The sequence below is a fragment of the Manis pentadactyla genome, chromosome 5 (assembly GCF_030020395.1).
Source record: "Manis pentadactyla isolate mManPen7 chromosome 5, mManPen7.hap1, whole genome shotgun sequence".
In the NCBI taxonomy this organism is placed as follows: Eukaryota; Metazoa; Chordata; class Mammalia; order Pholidota; family Manidae; genus Manis; species Manis pentadactyla.
In genome coordinates this window covers 74,900,344-74,923,545 of record NC_080023.1, presented here as the reverse complement: position 1 = coordinate 74,923,545, position 23,202 = coordinate 74,900,344, and the positions used below count along the sequence as shown (strand labels likewise).

Below are 23,202 nucleotides of genomic sequence, written 5' to 3'. Positions count from 1 at the left end.
ACAAAATGTTTTAGCAAAGACTCCAGTTCACTTAGAAATCTCCATAGCTTTTATTTTTGCTGACTCTTCAATTATCTATGTAAATACAGGTCTTTGTTAAGTTGAAATTTGAATGTGAAATGATTTTAAGTTGTTGTTATTCCACTGTCCCCTATCTATTTTTTCTTGATTTATCCCAGTGGCTGAGAAGACCAAAGAGCAGGTGACAAATGTCGGAGAGGCAGTGGTGACAGGGGTGACAGCAGTAGCACAGAAGACAGTGGAGGGAGCAGGGAGCATTGCAGCTGCCACTGGCTTTGGTAAAAAGGAGCAGTTGGGCAAGGTACAGTTGCACACATTTTTATGTTAAATTTGTATGCTTTTGAGATAATGGTGCATTTACTTATTTGGGGGAAGGGCTGACTGACCCTCCCTTTGTGAAAAGTACTACGTTTATATGTGTATTCCTTTGGAGGTATTAACCCAGATACATGCCTTGAATATTGTACAGTAATCATGGTGGTTTCCTTTTCTGGAAGAAAGTTAGTGAAATGAACAATACATTAAATGCCAAAAAGAACTGTGACATTTCAGGAAGAATGGGTGCTTTCATATTAGCTATGAATCTTGGAATTCAATAAAGAGTGGGGTAGTTCTTCCTTGGGATATAACACATGCTTTGTGCCCAATCTCTAAATTTTCAAAAGGAAGATCTTATACTTGATTTCTTTGTAATGACATCATCTCTTACTAAGTGGCATAACTCTTGTCACACAGCACTTCATTGCCAAATATGTGTGTGTATTTTGCGGGGGGAAGCTGAGAGAATTAAACTGCATACCAACCAGAGATCATGAATTTGGGGTGATTTTCAAATGCTCAGAAGAATTTTAACTTTGGATTTCTCAATAAATATGGTGCTCTAGTAAGATTATGCAAGAGATATTATGACTTTCGTTTTACACAGATAAATAATAGAACATAGGTGTCAAATGGATGAAATTTTACAAATTCCATGACCTCAGCAGCAGAATGCTTTTGCTTATTCCCTACCACAATGGCCCCCTTGCTAGTTCTTGAACAAATCCCTTGTTGAAGCATACCCTTGCCCTGGCTTCTCCCTCTGTCTGGAAAGCTCTTTTCCAAGATTGTATATTTACTTCCTCATCTCCTCGGGTCTTGAGTTAAATGACACCTTCTCAGGCCTATCCTGATCTATATGAAACTAGAACCATTTTCAGCTCGGGTATTCTCAGTCTCCCTAGTCTATTTTTTTCCCTTTTTTCCCCAAAATGCTTAGCACCTTTAAAATAATAAGTAACTTACTTTTATGTATATTTATTTTATTTTTCCCTCCTAAAATATAAACCCCATGAGGGTGGAATATACTTATTTTGTTCACTAGTATTTCACAAGCATCTAGAAAAGTGCCTAACCCATATAGGCAATTAAGGAACGTGTATTCAGGAGGAAAGGAAGTAAGTAAGTGAGTAAGTAGAGTGATTTTTATTTATGTGTCTTTTAACAATTACACATGTAGTATAGCAACCATAAGAGCTATATATATTCAGCCATCCAACAGTTACAATGAACGTAGTTGTAGAATAGATGTCCTGAAAACTGTAAGAATGTGGCTTTATTTGCTGGCAAACTGCTCTGTACTGTTTCCATACACATAATCTTAGGTAGCAGGCCTACCTATGTAGATCATTAGACATTAGTACTAAAAAAGCAGGACTTAAAACCTGTGACATATTGAAACTTATTATATATAATTGCGTTGTTTGGGACAACTGATTCTCATTATGGAAAATTTGGACTGGACTTCTGGTGTTCTTCAGCTGACACGTGAATTTATGGTTGATGCCATATGCCTTTGTGGAGAATATATTTTTCAAATAATCTTACTAGTTCTACTAATCATTATACTAATTCCTGTTTTCCATCTGAAATTATAATTGCATTCATAGCTTCATTACATTTCAAAAGTGTGGAGGGACCTTATATATTTGTACAAAGGCAAAAACCTGTTTTGTGTCCCAGACATTTTTGCCAATATTATAGAAGCTATGGATCCTTTTCCCAGAAAAACACACATTCATATACACACACCAAGGGGCTTAGTGGCAACCTGGCAGCCCATCAACAGACAGAGCCCATGATTTAGACCAAATCCCTGATTGTACAGATGAAGAAAGTGAAACGTACAGAGGGGAAGTAAGAGGGTCAAAAGGCTGATTGTAATAGACTGGATACCAGTAGGGCTTTCTCACTACTGTTACTTCCCCAACTACTTCCTTAAAACCTACCTTCCTTTTGCATTTATGTGAACTGAACTATGGACAAACAGATTTAACTGGAAAAATTCTTTGCTTCAGAATACAAAGAAACCAGGGAAACATGTGCCATCCCCTTCTTGCCCCCATTTAAGATTTATAATATAAATTGTAAGTAAGGTAGGAGAGTGCTGCATTACTTAGAAAATTGGGCTTATTTTTTGCCCTTCTAAAAATATTGCTTTTTTAAAAAGTGTTTTAAAGCAGAAATCTAAATTTTGTGATAAAATTAACCATATGGAGCTATTTCTCTTATGGGTACTTATAGGTTCTTCTAACTTTCTAATAGGAAAATGAAGCTGTAAAACTGAGAAATTGAAGCATAGTTGTAGGAAAAAAATCATTGAACTGGGAGTTTAAATGGTTGGTTTTCATCCCTTCTCAGTCACCAATAGGCTGGATGACCTTTCAAAGATCTCCTAAAACTCTTTCTCACGCAATGAGGGAACTATGCTAGAAAATCGTTAAAGCACAGTTTAGCAATAAGGTTCAGAGTTTCTATAATACCTCAAGGAAGACACTAATAAACTTTCATTGTAGCCACATCTATGGGATGAAGAAATTCTAGATAATTTAAATAAAGTCATTGAATCTGTTTTTTATGAAATTTCAAATAATTTAATTTCATCATGCAAACCAATCAAAGTGAGTCTGGTGAGTGGAACTAAACAATGTATTGTTGCTTTAACCAATTGTTAATGACCCCATCGAGACATTCACTCTTCATTCAAGAAATAATACTTGCTCACTATTTGCCAGAAACTTTGCTAGATATTGAGGTTAAAATGATGAGAGAAGTGTACACTGTTTTTCTCTTCATTGAGCACATTTATAGTCTAGTGACAAAGATCAGTAATAATCACCACGCAGTAAGTGTGTAACTATAAACTGTGCTAAATGCTATTGGGTGCATAATGCTGAGAATAGCTAAGAGCTGGCTGACCTAGCTAATGTGGGGTAGGGGGAATGGAGGGCTATCACAAAGGCTTTCCAGAGGAGGTGATGTTTGAGCTGAAAACTACAAAATGACTGGCAGTTAATAAACATTAAGTAGGAGTTAGCGGAAAAGCACCCCAGGCAAAAGCAACAACGTGAGGAAATCTCATGTGGTAGGAGGGGACCCTGGCAAGTCAAAGAGGGCTGCAGCTGGAGCCCGAGAAAATAAGGAGCACGAGGCTGCCAAGGTGTGCAGGGCCACATCGTGGTCAGTCATGTTGAGAATGTTCGTCTTTGTTCTAAGAATAAAGGAACTGTTAAAGCATTTGAAGCAAGAATGTTAGGTCATAAGTTTGCATGTTGAAAAGATATCTCTGAATACAGGGCAGGAAACAGATTAAAGGGAGGAAAAGTGGAAACAAGGGAGCAGTTTGCTGGGCTGTGATGGGACCAAGACATTGCATAAACTAACGTGGGGGAATAAGAAAGAAACGGATCCATTCAAAGACTATGTAGGAAGTATATCAACAAGATTTGCTGATGCATTTCATGAGTCTTGCAGGAAGAGGAATGTGATTAGCAGGGCTATTGGATTGTTGAAGTGGATTAATGGCTGTGCCATTCTCTTGGTGGCTGGTGCCTCTCTTGAATATCAGGAATGCTGCAACAGGAGAGGCAGCATTGGTGTTCAGGCTCATGCCCTTTGAGAGCATTTGGCCCATCTCCCCTTGACTGATGAGGGGACAAATATCCCCTCCCTCCCTCCCTCTCTCCCTCTCTCTCTCCCTCCTTCCCTTCCTTCCTTCTTTCCTTCCTTCCTTCCTTCCTTCCTTCCTTCCTTCCTTCCTTCCTTCCTTCCTTCCTTCCTTCCTTCCTTCCTTCCTTCCTTCCTTCCTTCCTTCCTCCCTCCCTCCCTCCCTCCCTCCCTCCCTCCCTTTTGTGTTTTCTTGGTTTGCTTTTTTTTAAAACCAAAAATTCTAGTAGCTCATTTCTATTTTTCTATTTTTTTATTTGCTGAATGTATCTCTGGGAATGCTTTTTTGGTGTACTCTACCTTCTTTTGATGTTAGCAGAGAGGATATGACCATAGATACTTGAGTGTTTTGTGAGTTTGAGCATATGAATGAAGCCACCCTTAGTGAGAATATCTAATTATAAGACATTAATGGACAGTAGGATGTCCTGAATTTAAGAATTTGTTTCATCAAATATTATTAGCTTCTTTATTTAATACATCAGAAGAATACATCTACTGATCTGTATGTTCGCCTGTGTGTACATAAGAGGTTATCAGCCATGCAGTGACACAGTACTCCTGTGTTTGATTGGAACAGTAGAAACAGGCTGCAAATGCATTGGCAGAGGCATTCAAGTTTTAGTTTAAACAAACAGTGATGTTACATAGATGAATTTATGTTTCCTACTTATGTTGAGGACAAACTGTACCAAGAATATTATAAAAGAAAGTAACAAGTTATTCCATAGTGCATCTATGTTTACACATATAGCTAGTCACTAGAACATGTGTTCCATTCCAACGCCTCAACAGTACTTTGCCTGTGGTTACTGCTTAGGGAAACCCTGTGAACAAATGCATGTTTCTTTAATTTTATCTGGAATGCCCTAGAAGGGCTGGATCCTCAGTGTTCCTGATGTCCATGTTTTTGTAATTTTCTGGATTTATAGAGTGAAAGTTTTGAATGAACTATAAAGCTACTGGCTGACAGATAGTATATCAGTCAGCTTCATTATCACATCCCATGTAGGCACTGACCTGTCTACATGCAGATTAATAGATTTGGTGCAAGAAATAAACTGGAGATTTTTATAGGCTCAGATACTTGATATATTTAGTTCATATGTAAATTTTTTCTTCAGAATCAGAATGAATTTCTGATGGAGAAACTAGATAGGATTATAAGCAATTTGGAAAAATTAGATCAGATTATAAACAATTTTTGCTGTTTCCATCACAGTTACCCAGAATGTTGATTTCAAATGGATAAAAGCGTGTATACTCTGTAATCTTGCCTTAATTAATAGGAAGATAGCTAACCAAGTTTGTGCTAGATGAATAAAAGCAGGAATGAAAAATGTCAGGTTTGAAATTATGGTCTACAACATTTAAACGTACTTCTATTTATTTCATTTGATTTACCAGAGCCCTCATAGTTAGCTTCATGCAAATTTATTTTAAAAATATTTGAGTGTTACAGAACTTCTAGTTAAATGATTAATCAGATGATGGATGTTGCCATCAACTAACTCACTTAGTGCTGATTTCACCAATAAGCCAAAGTTGACAGGCAATTTTCAGATTTCTTTGAGGAAGCATACACCTATTATAGGCATAATCTTAATATTGTTTAAAAAGGTTGTTATAAAAGCTGTCAAGGTTAGTGAAATATTTTAATTGACAGTAAACTTTCTCTCTAAATGTTTAATAATGATTGATATATTATCTCAAATAATCAGAAATTTGAATCTTGCCTTTGTGCTTAACCTCAGAAGATACCAACGTGACTTAGTTACAGTTAAATCTAAACTAAAAGCTTTGTGGTACAATGAACTGACTGATCTGTATTTGTGGTGGGAGCAGGGGATATTATTAGTAGCATTGTAATCTTAGATTAAAGCACAATATAGTAATTCAAGAACAAACCTAAATGATCATTTGATTTGTTTCAAAATATAATAATCAGGAACATTTTGCAAGGTGGTATGTAAAAATAATTATTTTATACTCAGATGAAAGTCTGCTGATGTTATGTCAAGTGTCTCCACTTAGAAATGCATCCTTTATGATGGACTTTCTTTGTACCTAATAATATTTCACTTGGCTCATGATGATTGAATCATGATTCCTAATGATCCTTGGTCTTGTAAAGTTGTAATGGGAAAGTACACTGTAATTATATATAAAGTAGTAATGAGCATAGGCTTCCATTTACATTTTCATTAAAATTCAATAGCATTCAACCATTGAATGGGTACATTGTATGTGCTAGGTACTCAGCTGGTTGCTATGGGAATACAAAGGTGAATAACACATGGATGGCTCCTGCCTTCAAGAAAGGTGCCATCCAGGCAGGGTGACTGACATATTTACCCCTGGGAAAAAGAAGCATCTCTGATCTTTGAGAACATGTATGTATTTGTAACAAATATATATGCATCAGAGGAAAAAAATGCTTTTTGTTCAAAATGAGAGAAACCTATTCTTTCAATAAATATTTTAAAAACTTTAAATTGTGTTGTCAGTAAACCATGAAATTACCTCACATGCATAGATAAGAGTCACCATGTTTTGAGCTGTTTAGACACAGGAACATAAAAATACCATCTGAGTCCTAGGACCAGTGGTTAATAATCTGTAAACATCACAATCTCACAATATATTCATGACTACAAATCCAATTCCAGTCTTCAAAGAACTGATGGGATGATAGTTTTGTTTATTAGAAAAATGTATTAAAGGAAGAATGTGATAGAACTGCTTCAAGGCACACCAGCAGCTTTAAATCATATTTGCACAATTGGCTTATTCCTTTATAAATGCTTAACATGGATTAAAATTCTGCTGAATGCAAGGTGAGTGCAATGACCATACCTTTGTGACCATAATACATTTTTATTGTGCATGTGGCTAACATCCATTGCTAATGTCCCTTCAGTAATCAGATATTATTGTATATATAGGATGATTTCAAACTTAGGTGTTTTTTTTAAGCCTCTGTTACCATCTGAGCCATATTTTCACCTTGTAATTCAATGGTAAACCTGAAAAAAATAACGTTAATATGTTTAGGTGACAGGAATAAAGGGAATAGATGTTTTTATTTAGTATGTTATACGATATCCAAAACTTCAATGATAATCAATTTGTTCCTTAATGTAAGAATAATTTGAATATTGCCCCTTCAAATATAGGCTTTTACTTTTCTCATTTTCAAGGAGACATTTGATAGGGTTTGTTTGCTTTATCAAGAGAAAATAGAAAAAGAGGACCCATGTTTCTCAGAATATTCAGAATATGTTTACTTGTACTCAAAGGAACAGAACTAAGGTAAATGAGATGCCAACTGTGTTTTGTGTGCAAATACGTAATTAGGGTAACTGGGGTTGGAGGCTACACCTCATAACCTAATTGTTCTTCTGTGAGGGAAAATGAGTAGTTGTTAACTAAATATGAGGTAATTCTTTTATAAGGAACTTTATTAAAACTTTACCAAATAGTTGAATGCAAGTTACAGTTGAAATATCCCTCTTTATCAGGTGATTATGGAATCACTAAAAATATATGTTGAAAATTCCAAAAATAGTATTAAATTCTCATTAAGGCTGTAGTGTCACTAATACAAAAACACTGAGCCAGAAATTTTTTTTATTGAAAAAATAGTCAATTGCATAAATGAAAAAAATATAAAGAAGGAACATGTATTTTATCTTCCTGATTAGAGGTGGAAGCTATTTCACTTCTGTGTTCTTCACATGAACACAGTGCGATACATGTATTTGGGACTCAACTCATAAGAATGAATTTGGTTGTGCCTTTGTGGATTGTGAAGAATAACGCTAACCTATTACTTAGGAAGTCAAATAGAATTTAACTGTCTATGCTAACAAGGGAATGATATAAATCTGATAAGCCATAACAGCAAATAATTTCCAATTCATATGTATATACTTTATTCTATTTGTTTGGAGTCATCATAAAAGTGGAAAATTGCCCTTTCAATATTCACTGTACTCTTTCATGCCACAAGGTTTTCTGAGCATGTACACACAGCTTTGTCTTAAGGCCCCAGTTTTTGCTCAATGGATTGTGTTTTATTTGTCATCTAAATTTAAGGGTGTTAGAGAAGGCATGTGTTTCCAATTTACGCCCTTGAGTTGGGGGATTAATATAATTGTCATGCAAAACATATAATGGCATTAAAATACTTCATCTTTATTTTCTAATATTATGACATATGTAAAGTAGGCTTTTAAAAAATCTCTTCACTGAATACTAATAACTGCTTATTGTAACAATCCTTCTACCATGGTATATGCTCCTTGCAAAGGGGAACTAACATTTGTAAATTTGAAACTAAAGCAGTTCACAAGTGTTCTAACCAAAGCTGTTGTATATCTGTTGTTTGACTCACCATAATAGCCAGCTGGCTTTGATCTTTGTATTGGGTTCCTGGTTTACCTACACCATTTGATTTGGTCACATGTAGGAAAAGCCTGACTTAGTGTGGAGGACAGGTGAGCTTTAAGTCAGGGAACATGGAGTGGGTCTTGTCTCTTTCCTTATGCTTGATGATGTCATCTCCCCTCTTTGAGCACAGATTTTTTTCGTCTGTGAAATAAAAGTGTTGGACTAGATGAATTCAAAATGTTCTGAGTCTGTGTATAATGACTTGAATTTTAGGCCAGTTTGTCCAATTACACATTTTCAGACCTCTGTCTATTCATTTAACCTTTCTAAACTAAAACTACTCACCTGTAACTGATCAGCCACGACACAAAGTCAGTGTGATTGAAATGATATAATGCAGACAAAAGATAAACAATCAACTGTAAAGCATTATACACTTACAACATTTTGCTGAGAAGGGCCTGCCTTTTCTCTGAGAGTTGTGTTAGATATATTATTATAGAAGGTCTCTATATGTTTGTTTATAGTTATTTGATATTTAGTAAGTAAATTGTAAACACAAAAGAGAAAAAACCATTCACTGGACATTCTACTTTATTTAGCCAAATAAATTGAAGTCACACTATTATTTTTGTTCAGATTTCCCCAGTATGGTTCTATTGAATATTACATACATGTTTTAATCAGAAATAATTTTGGGAAACATTAGAGTAAACAAAATTAAAAAGTTTCTTTTTGAAACTGAAGAAAATCTCAAAGCCCTACCGTCTTGTATTAGGGGTATAGTTGCTGTCTTTCTTAATGCTTTTTGTTGTTGTTGTCTTATTTATTTATTTTGGTATCATGAATCTAGAATTACATGAAAAGCATTATGGTTACTAGACTCTCCCCCTCCCCTCCCCGTTATCAAGTCACCACCCCATACCTCATTATAGTCACTGTCCATCAGCATAGTAAGATGCTATAGAGGCACTACTTGTCTTCTCTGTGCTATATACTGCCTTCCCCATGCCCCCAACCCCCTACATTATATGTGCGAATTGTAATGCCCCTTTTTCCCCCTTATCCCTCCCTTCCCACGGATCCTCCCAAGTCCCTTTCCTTTTGGTAACTGTTAGTCTATTCTTGGGCTCTGTGAGTCTGTTGCCGTTTTGTTCCTTCAGTTTTTTTCTTTGTTCTTATACTCCACAGATGAGTGAAATCATTTGATACTTGTCTTTCTCCACCTGATTTATTTCACTGAGCATAATACCCTCCAGTTCCATCCATGTTGTTGCAAATTGTAGGATTTGTTTTCTTCTTATGACTGAGTAATATTCCATTGTGTATATGTACCACGTCTTCTTTATCCACTCATCTACTGATGGAAACTTAGGTTGCTTCCATTTCTTGGCTCTTGTAAATAGTGCTGCGAATAAACATAGGGGTGCATATGTCTTTTTCAAACTGGGCTGCTGCATTCTTAGGGTAAATTCCTAGGAGTGGAATTCCTGAGTCAAATGGTATTTCTATTTTGAGCATTTTGAGGAACCTCCATACTGCTTTCCACAATGGTTGAACTAATTTACATTCCCACCAGCAGTGAAGGACGGTTCCCCGTTCTCCACAACCTCAGCAACATTTGTTGTTGTTTGTCTTTTGGGTGGTGGCGATCCTTACTGGTGTGAGGTGATATCTCATTGTGGTTTTAATTTGCATTTCTCTGATGAGATTAGCGATGTGGAGCATCTTTTCATGTGTCTGTTGGCCATCTGAATTTCTTCTTTCCTAATGCTTTTTGATGCCAAACCCATGGAACTACTACTCCAGGTGTGGTGGAACAGAGGTTTGAGATGCTCCTGGCTAACCGGAACTGTCCCCACTCACTCTTTTCCTCCTTCTCTTAATAAGGCTGGGGTTTTAAATCCTGAATTAGAGATATTTAGAGAGGATATCAAGACTCAGTACTCTATATCCAAATCCTATTCTTTTGTAGTCATTTTCTGTAAGATCCCTTGTGATAAGGCCAAAGAAATGACTCTCCTCATCCGTATGAAGCTTTTGTACCAAGTCCTGATGAAGCCCCCTGCAAACCTAGATGGGGGCAGGTCTGAGTAGCCTATACCTGTACAAATTGGCTGGGCCATCTTCTTGGCCCCTTTCTGTTATATATAAAGGCAGGGAGTCAGTTAAAGGGAAGAAGGCCAGAGAGTTTCTCCTCAAGCTAATTTTCTATCCCAGAACTTTATAGAATAGGAGCAGTTCCAGAGGAAGAACAGCCTCAAGCTCCTCTGACTTTGGCACCTTCCTGGTGAACACTAATGCTTAGTTTATAATCTTTAAAGCCTTGTGTTTAACCTTATTTAAAAATTCATCTGGTTTTCATTCCACACAGTCGTTCGTGTCCAGGGGCGACTCTCTGGTGTGGTGTATTATATGGTCTAGATGTGCCCATCTGGCCCCCTCCTAACCACAGCCGTGCCCTCCTGTCACTCACTCACTGCCCCTCCTCCACATTTTGGCTGGCCAGCCCCTGCCTATATGTCTTCCCAAGGCCTGATCTGGGCCCATGAGAAACCTAGGAAGCCCTGCCACACCAGCCTCAAGTCTCAGGAATCAGGGTATGTGGGATGTGTGTGTGGCGGGGGAGGGGAGTTTAAACTCCCTAAGTTGGCATGTCAGCCCTGTGTGTCTGTATAGCTGTTTGCTTGCACTCTGTTGGCACTGAGAAAGCTCAGCACGTCCTGCTTCTCAGGCAACATCCCAACAGGGAATGAGATGAGAGCTACCTGTTCACAGACATCTACCACCTTCCTCCACGAAGGAGTCAGGGGGAAAGGTAGACTCTGATGCCTCATTAGTACTTTCCTTGCAATCTGTTTCTCTGAAGATCTCTGTGGCTTCCTTTTTATATTTTACTGATGGAGAAATAATGAAAGGTCTGACACCTGAACTTTTATAACTTAGTTTCATTGTCTCAACTGTTATTTCTTGCACCTCCTAGTTAGATGTGAGATAGGACAGGGACCCAGCGTCACGGTGCTCTCAGTTGCTGTTTCACATTTTCACCAACTTTATGTTAGAAATGTCCATTCAGTTACCAAAAATATGGTTGGAGCAGTAGATTGGTATAAATCATTCTTGAGGACGTTTTGAAAATCTGTATTAAGAGTATTGAAATTAGGCATATTTTTGAATAAAAAATTTCACTTCTAAGAGTATAATGATCATAAATTTAAATATAAGGGTCTTCATCTCAGCATTGATTATAATATAAAATTGAAAAAAAATGCTAGAAGCTTGACAGTAGGGACTTAGTTAAATCCATTGTGGTTGGTCCATACAGTGGTATGGATCACTGTAGCCATTAAAATGTTGGTGGACAATACTTAATGGAATGAAAGGATGCTTTTGATGCATTAAATGAGAAGAACGTATTACAGAATGTGAATAGTTTGTATAGCATAACATATTTTTACTGAAAAAAAAAAAGCTTATGTGTGGTATGTATAAAGACCTGAAGTAAATGCACCCGCTTTTCAGGTTTTCTCAATGAAGTACTCTCTGCATTTCCAGCTGAATAATACTTGGCTTTGGGGAGCTGCCTCATTCACTGTAGGATGTTTCCCAACCCTGGCCTTACTGGTTAAGTGCCAGCAGTGCTCCCCAGGCATTGCAACACCTAGAGAAAGCCCTCCCACATCAGTCTTGGGGAAACACTGCAACCGAGGGACTATTTCTGGGTTGTGGATTACAGTCATTGACTCCCTTTGCTTAATTACATTTTCTTCAATTTCCTTTAATAAGTATATATTAGATTCATAACAAAAGCATAATAAGTGGTATTTTTAATATTTCACACTATTCAACATTTATGTAATGAAGCTTTCTGTTGCTTTAACCACAATTAGAACTTAAAAAGGCTAATTTTCCTTCTTAGTGTATTGGTTCCCACTTACATTTGTTTGACTAATTAAAAAAAAACATCCTAGCTTCATAGATACTTAACAGTTATAGTATTTGCTATTTATCCACCCACCTACCTATTCATGCATCTACTCACCTAATCCGTATTTGTTAAAGTCATGCTATATGCAAAATACTAGGACAGGCATCAAGAGAAATACAGTGGTATACCAGACCCATTTCTTGGGCTTGAGGCAGGCATCTAGCTTTAATCCTGACAAGCATATGTAGGAGTCTGTTAATCTATTAGTATTATGGACCTTGCTTGAAAATTTCTTCTCTGACCTCTCCCATTTACGTTTGAAGTAAGTCTGTCTCTGAGTGAGGTGATATCACATTCATTATCTCTTGTTGCTCAAAAATTCTGATTCTAGTACAATTCTTTCATTTATTTCCTTTCTTCCCAATTACCAAACCAAATTAAAGTAGCATTTTATCAACTCTTTTTCTGCTACCTAATAATACTGGATACCACATCCAAATTTCAAGATAAATTTTACCAAAGATTTTTGAGGGATAATGGATTGTGCTGCCCAAGTGAATTGAATAATTTCTTTGCTCTCTCATATTTAGCAAATATAACTGATCATTTGGGGCCTGCCTATTCACGATTTGATTTTGCAAAATCTTATTGTAAGTCTGTTGGGCTCTGAGAAAACTGTCCCATCCTTCTATATTCATGTATCGTCAAAACTTCGCCTTTCTCATTTCAATGTGCTTTATTCATAGCATGTCAAAATCCCTAAGCTTACAAATAACTGCTCAGTGTTTTTTGTTAACCTGTCTAGTGATATAGGAAGTTGTGAAAGTATACTTTTTTCATAGACTTTTTATTGAGATTAGTTGATTTCTATTGGAGTTAGACCCCCATTTAGAGTGTACAATTTACTTTACATACAAAGGCCTTGTACCTGGGCTGGAAGGACCTGTTACATTCTCTAGCCTTCCCTATAACCTCTGAATATTATCTTGTTTGTAGGTACTGCTTACTCTGAATATGATCTTGTTAGTAGTAACTAGAATGTCTGATCAGCCCTGATGCCTAGGGTCAAATTTTATAAGTTACATTTTGGGAACTAAGAGTTTATTGAAACATAACAAAGATTGTAGCATTAATGTATATATTTGGAAGTAGAATACAGTTGCAAATAGAAATTAATTTTTTAGATATAAAAATGTCAACTATGTATAAAAGAATGAAATCTTTAGGGGAAAATAATTCCCCAAAGTACCTATTTTTTAAGTGATAAATATCCTGGAACTATTTGAGAAAAAAATGTTTATTTCTTATATCTAACAAGTTATATATGTGTTTTCATTCTCTACTGGGACATTGAGATTTCTACCTTTCTTCTCACATTCCTCTTTCTTATTTGAAATTTATTGTTACCCCTATAAAAAGAAACTTCAAAAGATTGACTTTGGTATAGGAGCTGCTGGTTTTTATTATGACAGGTGGTTTAGTGTTGTATGTATATATATATATATATATATATATATATATATATATATATATGTGAGTGGGGGTGTGGGGGTGTCTGTGTAAAATGGAATTTAAGGTAGCATTTTTTTTTTAATCTGCTTGATTTTCCCAGAGTTGGACCATTTTATAAATGCACCTACATTGATCTCTATCTTTGGAATCCATGAAATGGCTTTTGGCAGTACTTCCTATTTTATAATTTGGGAGTTACTAGCCAGATTAGTTCTAGAAATTAGGCCAGTGGCTATCCACTTCTCTAGAATCAAGCCCCAAGGCCTAGTCCAGCCTTATTATTATTATTATTCAAGGCCCGATTTTATCCAGGATTCTTTACTTTTTTTTTTTTTTTTTTTTTTTTTTTTAGATAATTATTTTTTATTGAAGGGTAGTTGACACACAGTATTACATTACATTAGTTTCAGGTGTACAACACAGTGATTCAACATTTATATACATGATAATTCTAGGTACCAGCTATCACCATACCAAGTTGTTACAATATTTTGACTATATTCCTTATGCTATACATTACATCCCGGTTACTTATTTATTTTACAATTGGAAGTGTGTACTTTTTTTTGGTTGTTGTTGTTAGGGCATCTCTCATATTTATTGATCAAATGGTTGTTAACAACAATAAAATTCTGTATAGGGGAGTCAATGCTCAATGCACAATCATTAATCCACCCCAAGCCTAATTTTCGTCAGTCTCCAATCTTCTGAAGCATAACGAACAAGTTCTTACATGGAGAACAAATTCTTACATAGTGAATAAGTTACATGGTGAACAGTACAAGGGCAGTCATCACAGAAACTTTTGGTTTTGCTCATGCATTATGAACTATAAACAGTTCAAATATGAATACACATTTGATTTTTATACTTGATTTATATGTGGATACCACATTTCTCTCTTTATTATTTTTAATAAAATGCTGAAGTGGTAGGTAGATACAACATAAAGGTAGAAAACATAGTTTAGTGTTGTAAAAGAGCAAATGTAGATGATCAGGTGTGTGCCTGTAGACTATGTGTTAATCCAAGCTAGACAAGGGCAATAAAACATCCACATATGCAGAAGATTTATCTCAGAACAGGGAGGGTGAGGTTCTAAGCCTCACCTCTGTTGATCCCCAATTTCTCACCTGATGACCCCCCTGCGACTGTGCCTGTCTTAGGTTGTTCCTCCCTTGAGGAATCTTACCCGTCTCTGGCTAACCAGTCATCTTCCGGGGCCATACAGGGAAATGTTAAGTTGGTAAGTGAGAGAGGAGCCTTATTGTTTGAAATGGTTAGCTTTTTATTTCTTTGCATATTTATGCCCTGTGGCTTCTATGCCCAGCATTTGTCTTGAGGTATCTTTACCACTTGGAGGAGTTATGATACTCGGTAAATTTGATATGAGGCACGAATTCTATTTAAGAATTCGTTGTAATTAGGAAGGAAGAAGAAAAGCTATAGAAGTACCAGGCGGGAGAAAACATGGGAAGATTGATTATTTCTTTGACATATCTTCTTGTAGAGTAACTTCAGCATGTATAGATTTTAAACTACTACTTAAATAGCGCACACACATTAACATAATAGGAGTATAGTTACATAACCAAAGCATACCTGTAATTACCAGCCATCTCCAGTGAAACCAAGAAAACCAGTTAGGCACCCTAGGCATTTGTGAAAACTTATCAATGATATGATGGTTATTATCTAACTGAATTTGAATAGTTTCAGAAAAATCAGACAAATTAAAACAACCCATTCCTGGGGAATGTTCACATCCCTTATGTTCTTTTAACAGTAAATAGTCTGTAGTTGTAAGATTTTGGAGCGCTACAATTTGCACTTCTCCTAATTCTTGGTTGAGTTCCAACAGTATAGATCCAGTCAAATTTGTTGTTTTACTGTATGCACAGGCCAGCTTAGATATCTCCTTCATTCCCATGGCAAGTCCAGGAGCTGGTGGGATGAGTGCATCTACAGCTGTAGCAGTGCGTGGATCTTTGTTGGGGTTTTTTGATGATCATCTTCTGGCATGAGTCTTCCAGAGAGTGCTGATGTTGGAAGTTCTCTTTCATATCGTATCTTAGTTCATTTTCGGGGTAGCCAAATTAGGCTTTGATCCTCTGTATAAACACAAACAGACGCTTTGCCTACACTTTTATATGTCCTTTATATCATTGTGTAGAACTCATTAGAGGTCACCACATAGGAACTGCATTTTTTTTTTTTAATCATAAATCTACACTTACATGACGAATACTTTGTTTACTAGGCTCTCCCCTATACCAGGTCCCCCCTATATACTCCTTTACAGTCACTGTCCATCAGCGTAGCAACCTGTTGTAGAATCACTACTTGTCTTCTCTGTGTTGTACAGCCCTCCCTTTTCTCCTACCCCCCCATGCATGTTAATCTTAATACCCCCCTACTTCTCCCCCCCTTATCCCTCCCTACCCACCCATCCTCCCCAGTCCCTTTCCCTTTGGTACCTGTTAGTCCATTCTTGAGTTCTGTGATTCTGCTGCTGTTTTGTTCCTTCAGTTTTTCCTTTGTTCTTATATTCCACAGATGAGTGAAATCATTTGGTATTTCTCTTTCTCTGCTTGGCTTGTTTCACTGAGCAAAATACCCTCCAGCTCCATCCATGTTGCTGCAAATGGTTGGATTTGCCCTTTTCTTATGGCTGAGTAGTATTCCATTGTGTATATGTACCACATCTTCTTTATCCATTCATCTATTGATGGACATTTAGGTTGCTTCCAATTCTTGGCTATTGTAAATAGTGCTGCGATAAACATAGGGGTGCACTGATCTTTCTCATACTTGATTGCTGCATTCTTAGGGTAAATTCCTAGGAGTGCAATTCCTGGGTCAAATGGTAAGTCTGTTTTGACCATTTTGATGTACCTCCATACTGCTTTCCACAATGGTTGAACAAGTTTACATTCCCACCAGCAGTGTAGGAGGGTTCCCCTTTCTCCACAGCCTCGCCAACATTTGTTGTTGTTTGTCTTTTGGATGGCAGCCATCCTTACTGGTGTGAGGTGATACCTCATTGTAGTTTTAATTTGCATTTCTCTGATAATTAGCGATGTGGAGCATCTTTTCATGTGTCTGTTGGCCATCTGTATTTCTTTTTTGGAGAACCGTCTGTTCAGTTCCTTTGCCCATTTTTTAATTGGGTTATTTGTTTTTTGTTTGTTGAGGCGTGTGAGCTCTTTATATATTCTGGACGTCAAGCCTTTATCGGATGTGTCATTTTCAAAGATATTCTCCCATACTGTAGGGTTCCTTTTTGTTCTATTGATGGTGTCTTTTGCTGTACAGAAGCTTTTCAGCTTAATATAGTCCCACTTGTTCATTTTTGCTCTTGTTTTCCTTGCCCGGGGAGATATGTTCAAGAAGAGGTCACTCATGTTTATGTCTAAGAGGTTCGTGCCTATGTTTTCTTCCAAGAGTTTAATGGTTTCATGACTTACATTCAGGTCTTTGATCCAGTTTAAGTTTACTTTTGTATATGGGGTTAGACGATGGTCCAGTTTCATTCTCCTACATGTAGCTGTCCAGTTTTGCCAGCACCATCTGTTGAAGAGACTGTCATTTCGCCATTGTATGTCCATGGCTCCTTTATCAAATATTAATTGACCATATATGTCTGAGTTAATGTCTGGATTGTCTAGTCTGTTCCATTGGTCTGTGGCTCTGTTCTTGTGCCAGTACCAAATTGTCTTGATTACTATGGCTTTATAATAGAGCTTGAAGTTGGGGGGTGAGATCCCCCCTACTTTATTCTTCTTTCTCAGGATTGCTTTGGCTATTCGGGGTCTTTGGTGGTTCCATATGAATTTTTGAATTATTTGTTCCAGTTCATTGAAGAATGTTGCTGGTAGTTTCATAGGGATTGCATCAAATCTGTATATTGCTTTGGGCAGGATGGCCATTTTGACGATATTAATTCTTCCTAGCCATGAGCATGGGATGCGTTTCCATCTGTTAGTGTCCCCTTTAATTTCTTTTAAGAGTGACTTGTAGTTTTCAGAATATAAGTCTTTCACTTCTTTGGTTAGGTTTATTCCTAAGTATTATTTTTTTTTGATGCAATTGTGAATGGAGTTGTTTTCCTGATTTCTCTTTCTGTTGGTTCATTGTTGGTATATAGGAAAGCCACAGATTTCTGTGTGTTGATTTTGTCCTGCAACTTTGCTGTATTCCGATATCAGTTCTAGTAGTTCTGGGGTGGAGTCTTTAGGGTTTTTTATGTACAGTATCATGTCATCTGCAAATAGTGACAGTTTAACTTCTTCTTTGCCAATCTGGATTCCTTGTATTTTTTTGTTTTGTCTGATTGCCGTGGCTAGGACCTCTAGGACAATGTTAAATAACAGTGGGGAGAGTGGGCATCCCTGTCTAGTTCCCGATCTCAGCGGAAATGCTTTCAGCTTCTCGCTATTCAATATAATGTTGGCTGTGGGTTTTTCATAGATGGCCTTTATTATGTTGAGGTACTTGCCCTCTATTCCCATTTTGCTGAGAGTTTTTATCATGAATGGATGTTGAACTTTGTCAAATGCTTTTTCAGCATCTATGGAGATGATCATGTGGTTTTTGTCTTTCTTTTTGTTGATGTGGTGGATGATATTGATGGACTTTCGAATGTTGTGCCATCCTTGCATCCCTGGGATGAATCCCACTTGGTCATGGTGTACGATGGTTTTGATGTATTTTTGAATTCGGTTTGCTAAAATTTTGTTGAGTATTTTTGCGTCTACGTTCATCAGGGATATTGGTCTGTAGTTTTCTTTTTTGGTGGTGTCTTTGCCTGGTTTTGGTATTAGGGTGATGTTAGCTTCATAGAATGAGTTTGGGAGTATCCCCTCCTCTTCTATTTCTTGGAAAACTTTAAGGAGAATGGGTATTATATCTTCCCTGTATGTCTGATAAAATTCCGAGGTAAATCCATCTGGCCCGGGGGTTTTGTTCTTTGGTAGTTTTTTGATTACCGCTTCAATTTCGTTGCTGGTAATTGGTCTGTTTAGATTTTCTGTTTCTTTCTGGGTCAGTCTTGGAAGGTTGTATTTTTCTAGGAAGTTGTCCATTTCTCCTAGGTTTCCCAGCTTGTTAGCATATAGGTTTTCATAGTAGTCTCTAATAATTCTTTGTATTTCTGCGGGATCTGTTGTGATTTTTCCTTTCTCATTTCTGATACTGTTGATTTGTGTTGACTCTCTTTTCCTCTTAATAAGTCTGGCTAGAGGCTTATCTATTTTGTTTATTTTCTCGAAGAACCAGCTCTTGGTTTCATTGATTTTTGCTATTGTTTTATTCTTCTCAATTTTATTTATTTCTTCTCTGATCTTTATTATGTCCCTCCTTCTGCTGACCTTAGGCCTCATTTGTTCTTCTTTTTCCAATTTTGATAGTTGTGACATTAGACCTTTCATTTGGGATTGCTCTTCCTTTTTTAAATATGCTTGGAGTGCTATATACTTTCCTCTTAAGACTGCTTTTGCTGTGTCCCACAGAAGTTGGGGCTTAGTGTTGTTGTTGTCATTTGTTTCCATATATTGCTGGATCTCCATTTTTATTTGGTCATTGATCCATTGATTATTTAGGAGCGTGTTGTTTAGCCTCCATGTGTTTGTGAGCCTTTTTGCTTTCTTTGAACAGTTTATTTCTAGTTTAATGCCTTTGTGGTCTGAAAAGTTGGTTGGTAGGATTTCAATCTTTTAGAATTTACTGAGGCTCTTTTTGTGTCCTAGTATGTGGTCTATTCTGGAGAATGTTCCATGTGCACTTGAGAAGAACGTGTATCCTGTTGCTTTTGGATGTAGAGTTCTGTAGATGTCTATTAGGTCCATCTGTTCTAGTGTGTTGTTCAGTTCCTCTGTGTCCTTACTTATTTTCTGTCTGGTGGATCTGTCCTTTGGAGTGAGTGGTGTGTTGAAGTCTCCTAGAATGAATGCATTGCATTCTATTTCCTCCTTTAGTTCTGTTAATATTTGTTTCAGGTATGTTGGTGCTCCTGTATTGGGTGCATATATATTTATAATGGTTATATCCTCTTGATGGACTGAGCCCTTTATCATTATGTAATGTCCTTCTTTGTCTTTTGTTATTTTCTTTATTTTGAAGTCTGTTTTGTCTGATACCAGAATTGCAACACCTGCTTTCTTCTCTCTGTTGTTTGCTTGAAATATCTTTTTCCATCCCTTGACTTTAAGTCTGTGCGCGTCTTTGGGTTTGAGGTGAGTCTCTTGTAAGCAGCATATGGATGGATCTTGCTTTTTTATCCATTCTATTACTCTGTGTCTTTTGATTGGTGCATTCAGTCCATTTACATTTAGGGTGATTATTGAAAGGTATGAATTTATTGCCATTGCAGGCTTTAAGTTTGTGGTTACCAAAGGTTTAGGGTTAGCTTCTTTACTGTCTTACTGTCTAACTTAACTCGCTTGTTGAGCTATTATAAACACAGTCTGATGATTCTTTATTTCTCTCCCTTCTTATTCCTCCTCCTCCCTTCTTCATATGTTGGGTGTTTTGTTGTGTGCTCTTTTTAGGAGTGCTCCCATCTAGAGCAGTCCCTGTAGGATGCCCTGTAGAGGTGGTTTGTGGGAGGCAAATTCCCTCAACTTTTGCTTGTCTGGGAATTGTTTAATCCCTCCTTCATATTTAAATGATATTCGTGCTGGATACAGTAGTCTTGGTTCGAGGCCCTTCTGTTTCATTGCATTAAGTATATCATGCCATTCTCTTCTGGCCTGTAGGGTTTCTGTTGAGAAGTCTGATGATAGCCTGATGGGTTTTCCTTTGTAGGTAACCTTTTTTTTCTCTCTGGCTGCTTGTAATACTTTGTCCTTGTCTTTGATCTTTGCCATTTTAATTATTATGTGTCTTGGTGTTGCCCTCCTTGGATCCCTTGTCATGGGAGTTCTGTGTACCTCTGTGGTCTGAGAGGCCATTTCTTCCCCTAGTTTGGGGAAATTTTCAGCAATTATTTCTTCAAAGACATTTTCTATCCCCTTTTCTCTCTCTACTTCTTCTGGAATGCCTATGATTCTTATATTATTCCTTTTATATTGATCACTCAGCTCTCTTAAAATTCTTTCATTCCTGGAGATCCTTTTATCTCTCTCTGCATCAGCTTCTCTGCGTTCCTGTTCTCTGTTTTCTAGTCCATTAATGGTCTCTTGCATCTCGTCCATTCTGTTTTGAAGTCCTTCCAGAGCTTGTTTTATTTCTGAATTCTCCTTCCTTAGTTCTTGCATATTTCTCTGCAAGTCCATCAGCATGGTTATGACTTTTGTTTTGAATTCTTTTTCAGGTAGACTGGCTAAATCTATCTCCCCAGATTCCTTCTCAGGGGAAGATGTAGCAGATGCTGAAGCTGTCTGGGTTAGTCTTGTCTGGATCATATTTTTTTGCCTTTTCATGTTGACAGGTGCTATTGACTGTCAGCTGGGAGGGCCAAAATTTTCACTTACTACTGGCCTTTCTTTACTGGGACAACTGCGACCCTTAGTGGCTTGTGTTGGGTAATTGCGTGTAGAGTGGGTCTTTGTGTCTTGCCTGGCCGGGAGGGAGAAATTTCCCTTTCTGTGGGCGGAATTTGTCTCAGGCTGCTTCTCTGCTTTCGCAGCGCCCGGTGGGGTGATGGATGGGGGGGCTGCTTGACTGTTTGCCTCCGTGAGGGGTCTCAGAGCTGTTGCCCAGGGGGTTAGTGCACCCGGTTTTCTCTGTAATTTCCAGCTGCTGTACCGTGACCTGGGTTGTTTCCGTCAAGCTGTTAAGTCCCTGTCCCTTTAAGACTTTCAAAAAGCCTCCGCTTTTCTTTGTCACAGGGGCATCAGCTTCAGCACCCGCTCAGAGGTCTTACTCCCTGTTCCCCCAGTATCCAGGGCCCCCTGGGCACGTACTGTGTCTGCGCTCTGGCCCGGATGGCTGGGGCTGGGTGTTCTGCAGTCCTGGGCTCCGTCTCCCTCCGCTCTGCCTATTGTTCTCCCGCCGGGAGCTGGGGGGAGGGGCGCTCTGGTCCCGCCGGGCCGGAGCTTGTATCTTACCCCTTTCACCAGTCGCTGGGTTCTCGCTGGTGTAGCTGCAGTCTGGCCACTGTCCTGCGTCTTCTGGTCTCTCTTTTAGGGCTAGTTGTGTTTGTTGTATTTTCAAAAGTATATATGTTTTTGGGAGGAGATTCCCACTGTCCTACTCACGCCGCCATGTTGGCTCCGCCTCCTTCTTTTCTTTTTGACCACATATTTCACAATTACTCAACAAAACTCTTCAGTCTAGGCAGACAAGTGGCTCTAAAATACTTCACAGTTGCCTAATACAATATGTACTTTAACTCTGCCTTACCTTTGAGAAGGCTTCAATGCCTCCTGTCTGAATTTATCCAGGCCAAAAAATCCATTTCAAACCCCCAGAATTCCAAAAAGTTTTCCCTTACTGCTGAAATGCAGAGTAGTTTCATCTTGCTTAGCTTCAGAGCATTTGCAGATGGACCATACATATTTGGTTGCTTGGTCCAAAACCGTGAAAGTATCCTTGATGCCTTTCCCTTCACGTTCTCCACCCAGTCCTTTATTTAATCAGTATTTCAAAACGTGTGTGATCTTACCACATCTCCCTTCTTCACTGCTACCACCCTCTGCCAGGCCTTCAGCATCCCCCACCCAGACTCCATTCCTGGCCTATTAACTGGTGGTTCTGCTTCTATGCATGCATCCCACATTAGTCTATTCTCCATCAGTCGGAGTACTTCTCTTGAAACAGAAACTAAACTATCCCTCCCTGGCTCTTAACTATCCAATGGCTTCTTATAACACACGAATGAACTCGAAATCCCACTGTGGTTTACAGTCCTACCTTACCTGGCCTTCATTGAGTTCTATTTTCTATCCCTTTTCTCCTTGTCTGCAGCCCTCCAGCTACACTGGCCTCCTTGCTCTTCTTCAGACCTGCCGAACACATTGCCAATATTCAACAAATACATATAAAATGAGTTTTATTCATTTAAATGTAGACTTCTTCCCTCTTCTGAAAGCAAAGACAAATGATAGGCTTCTACAAAAGCACTGACTACCAGAATTTCTGATCTTAATTCTTAAAAGATAAACTGTAAGAATATGTAAAATGGCTAAGATATCATTCACTACTTCAGATTTCCTTGTGATTTTGGTGCATATTATCAGTCTATTATAGAACACAAGCCTATTCTAATAAAATTACTTGTATCTTTCATACTTATCACAAAAATTCTTGCTTTTATGCATTTTTATAATGACTACAGTTGAGTACATGGATATATGAAATTAACTTTCTCCTTAAGAACAAAGCAACCATTTCATTCATAAGATATATCTTGAAGGTTTAAAAAC

The 23,202-nt window shown here is 37.7% G+C and overlaps 1 protein-coding gene across 8 annotated transcripts in view; it reads left to right on the top strand.

Moving 5' to 3' along the window:
* Window positions 1-23,202, top strand: part of SNCA (synuclein alpha) — a 142,566-nt gene that overhangs the window by 16,780 nt on the left and 102,584 nt on the right. For all 8 annotated transcript variants that reach the window (XM_036922090.2, XM_036922092.2, XM_036922094.2 and 5 more), the window contains one exon: window positions 180-322. In XM_036922090.2, the coding sequence (XP_036777985.2) occupies window positions 180-322 (143 nt within the window). The remainder of the gene's footprint in view (window positions 1-179; window positions 323-23,202) is intronic.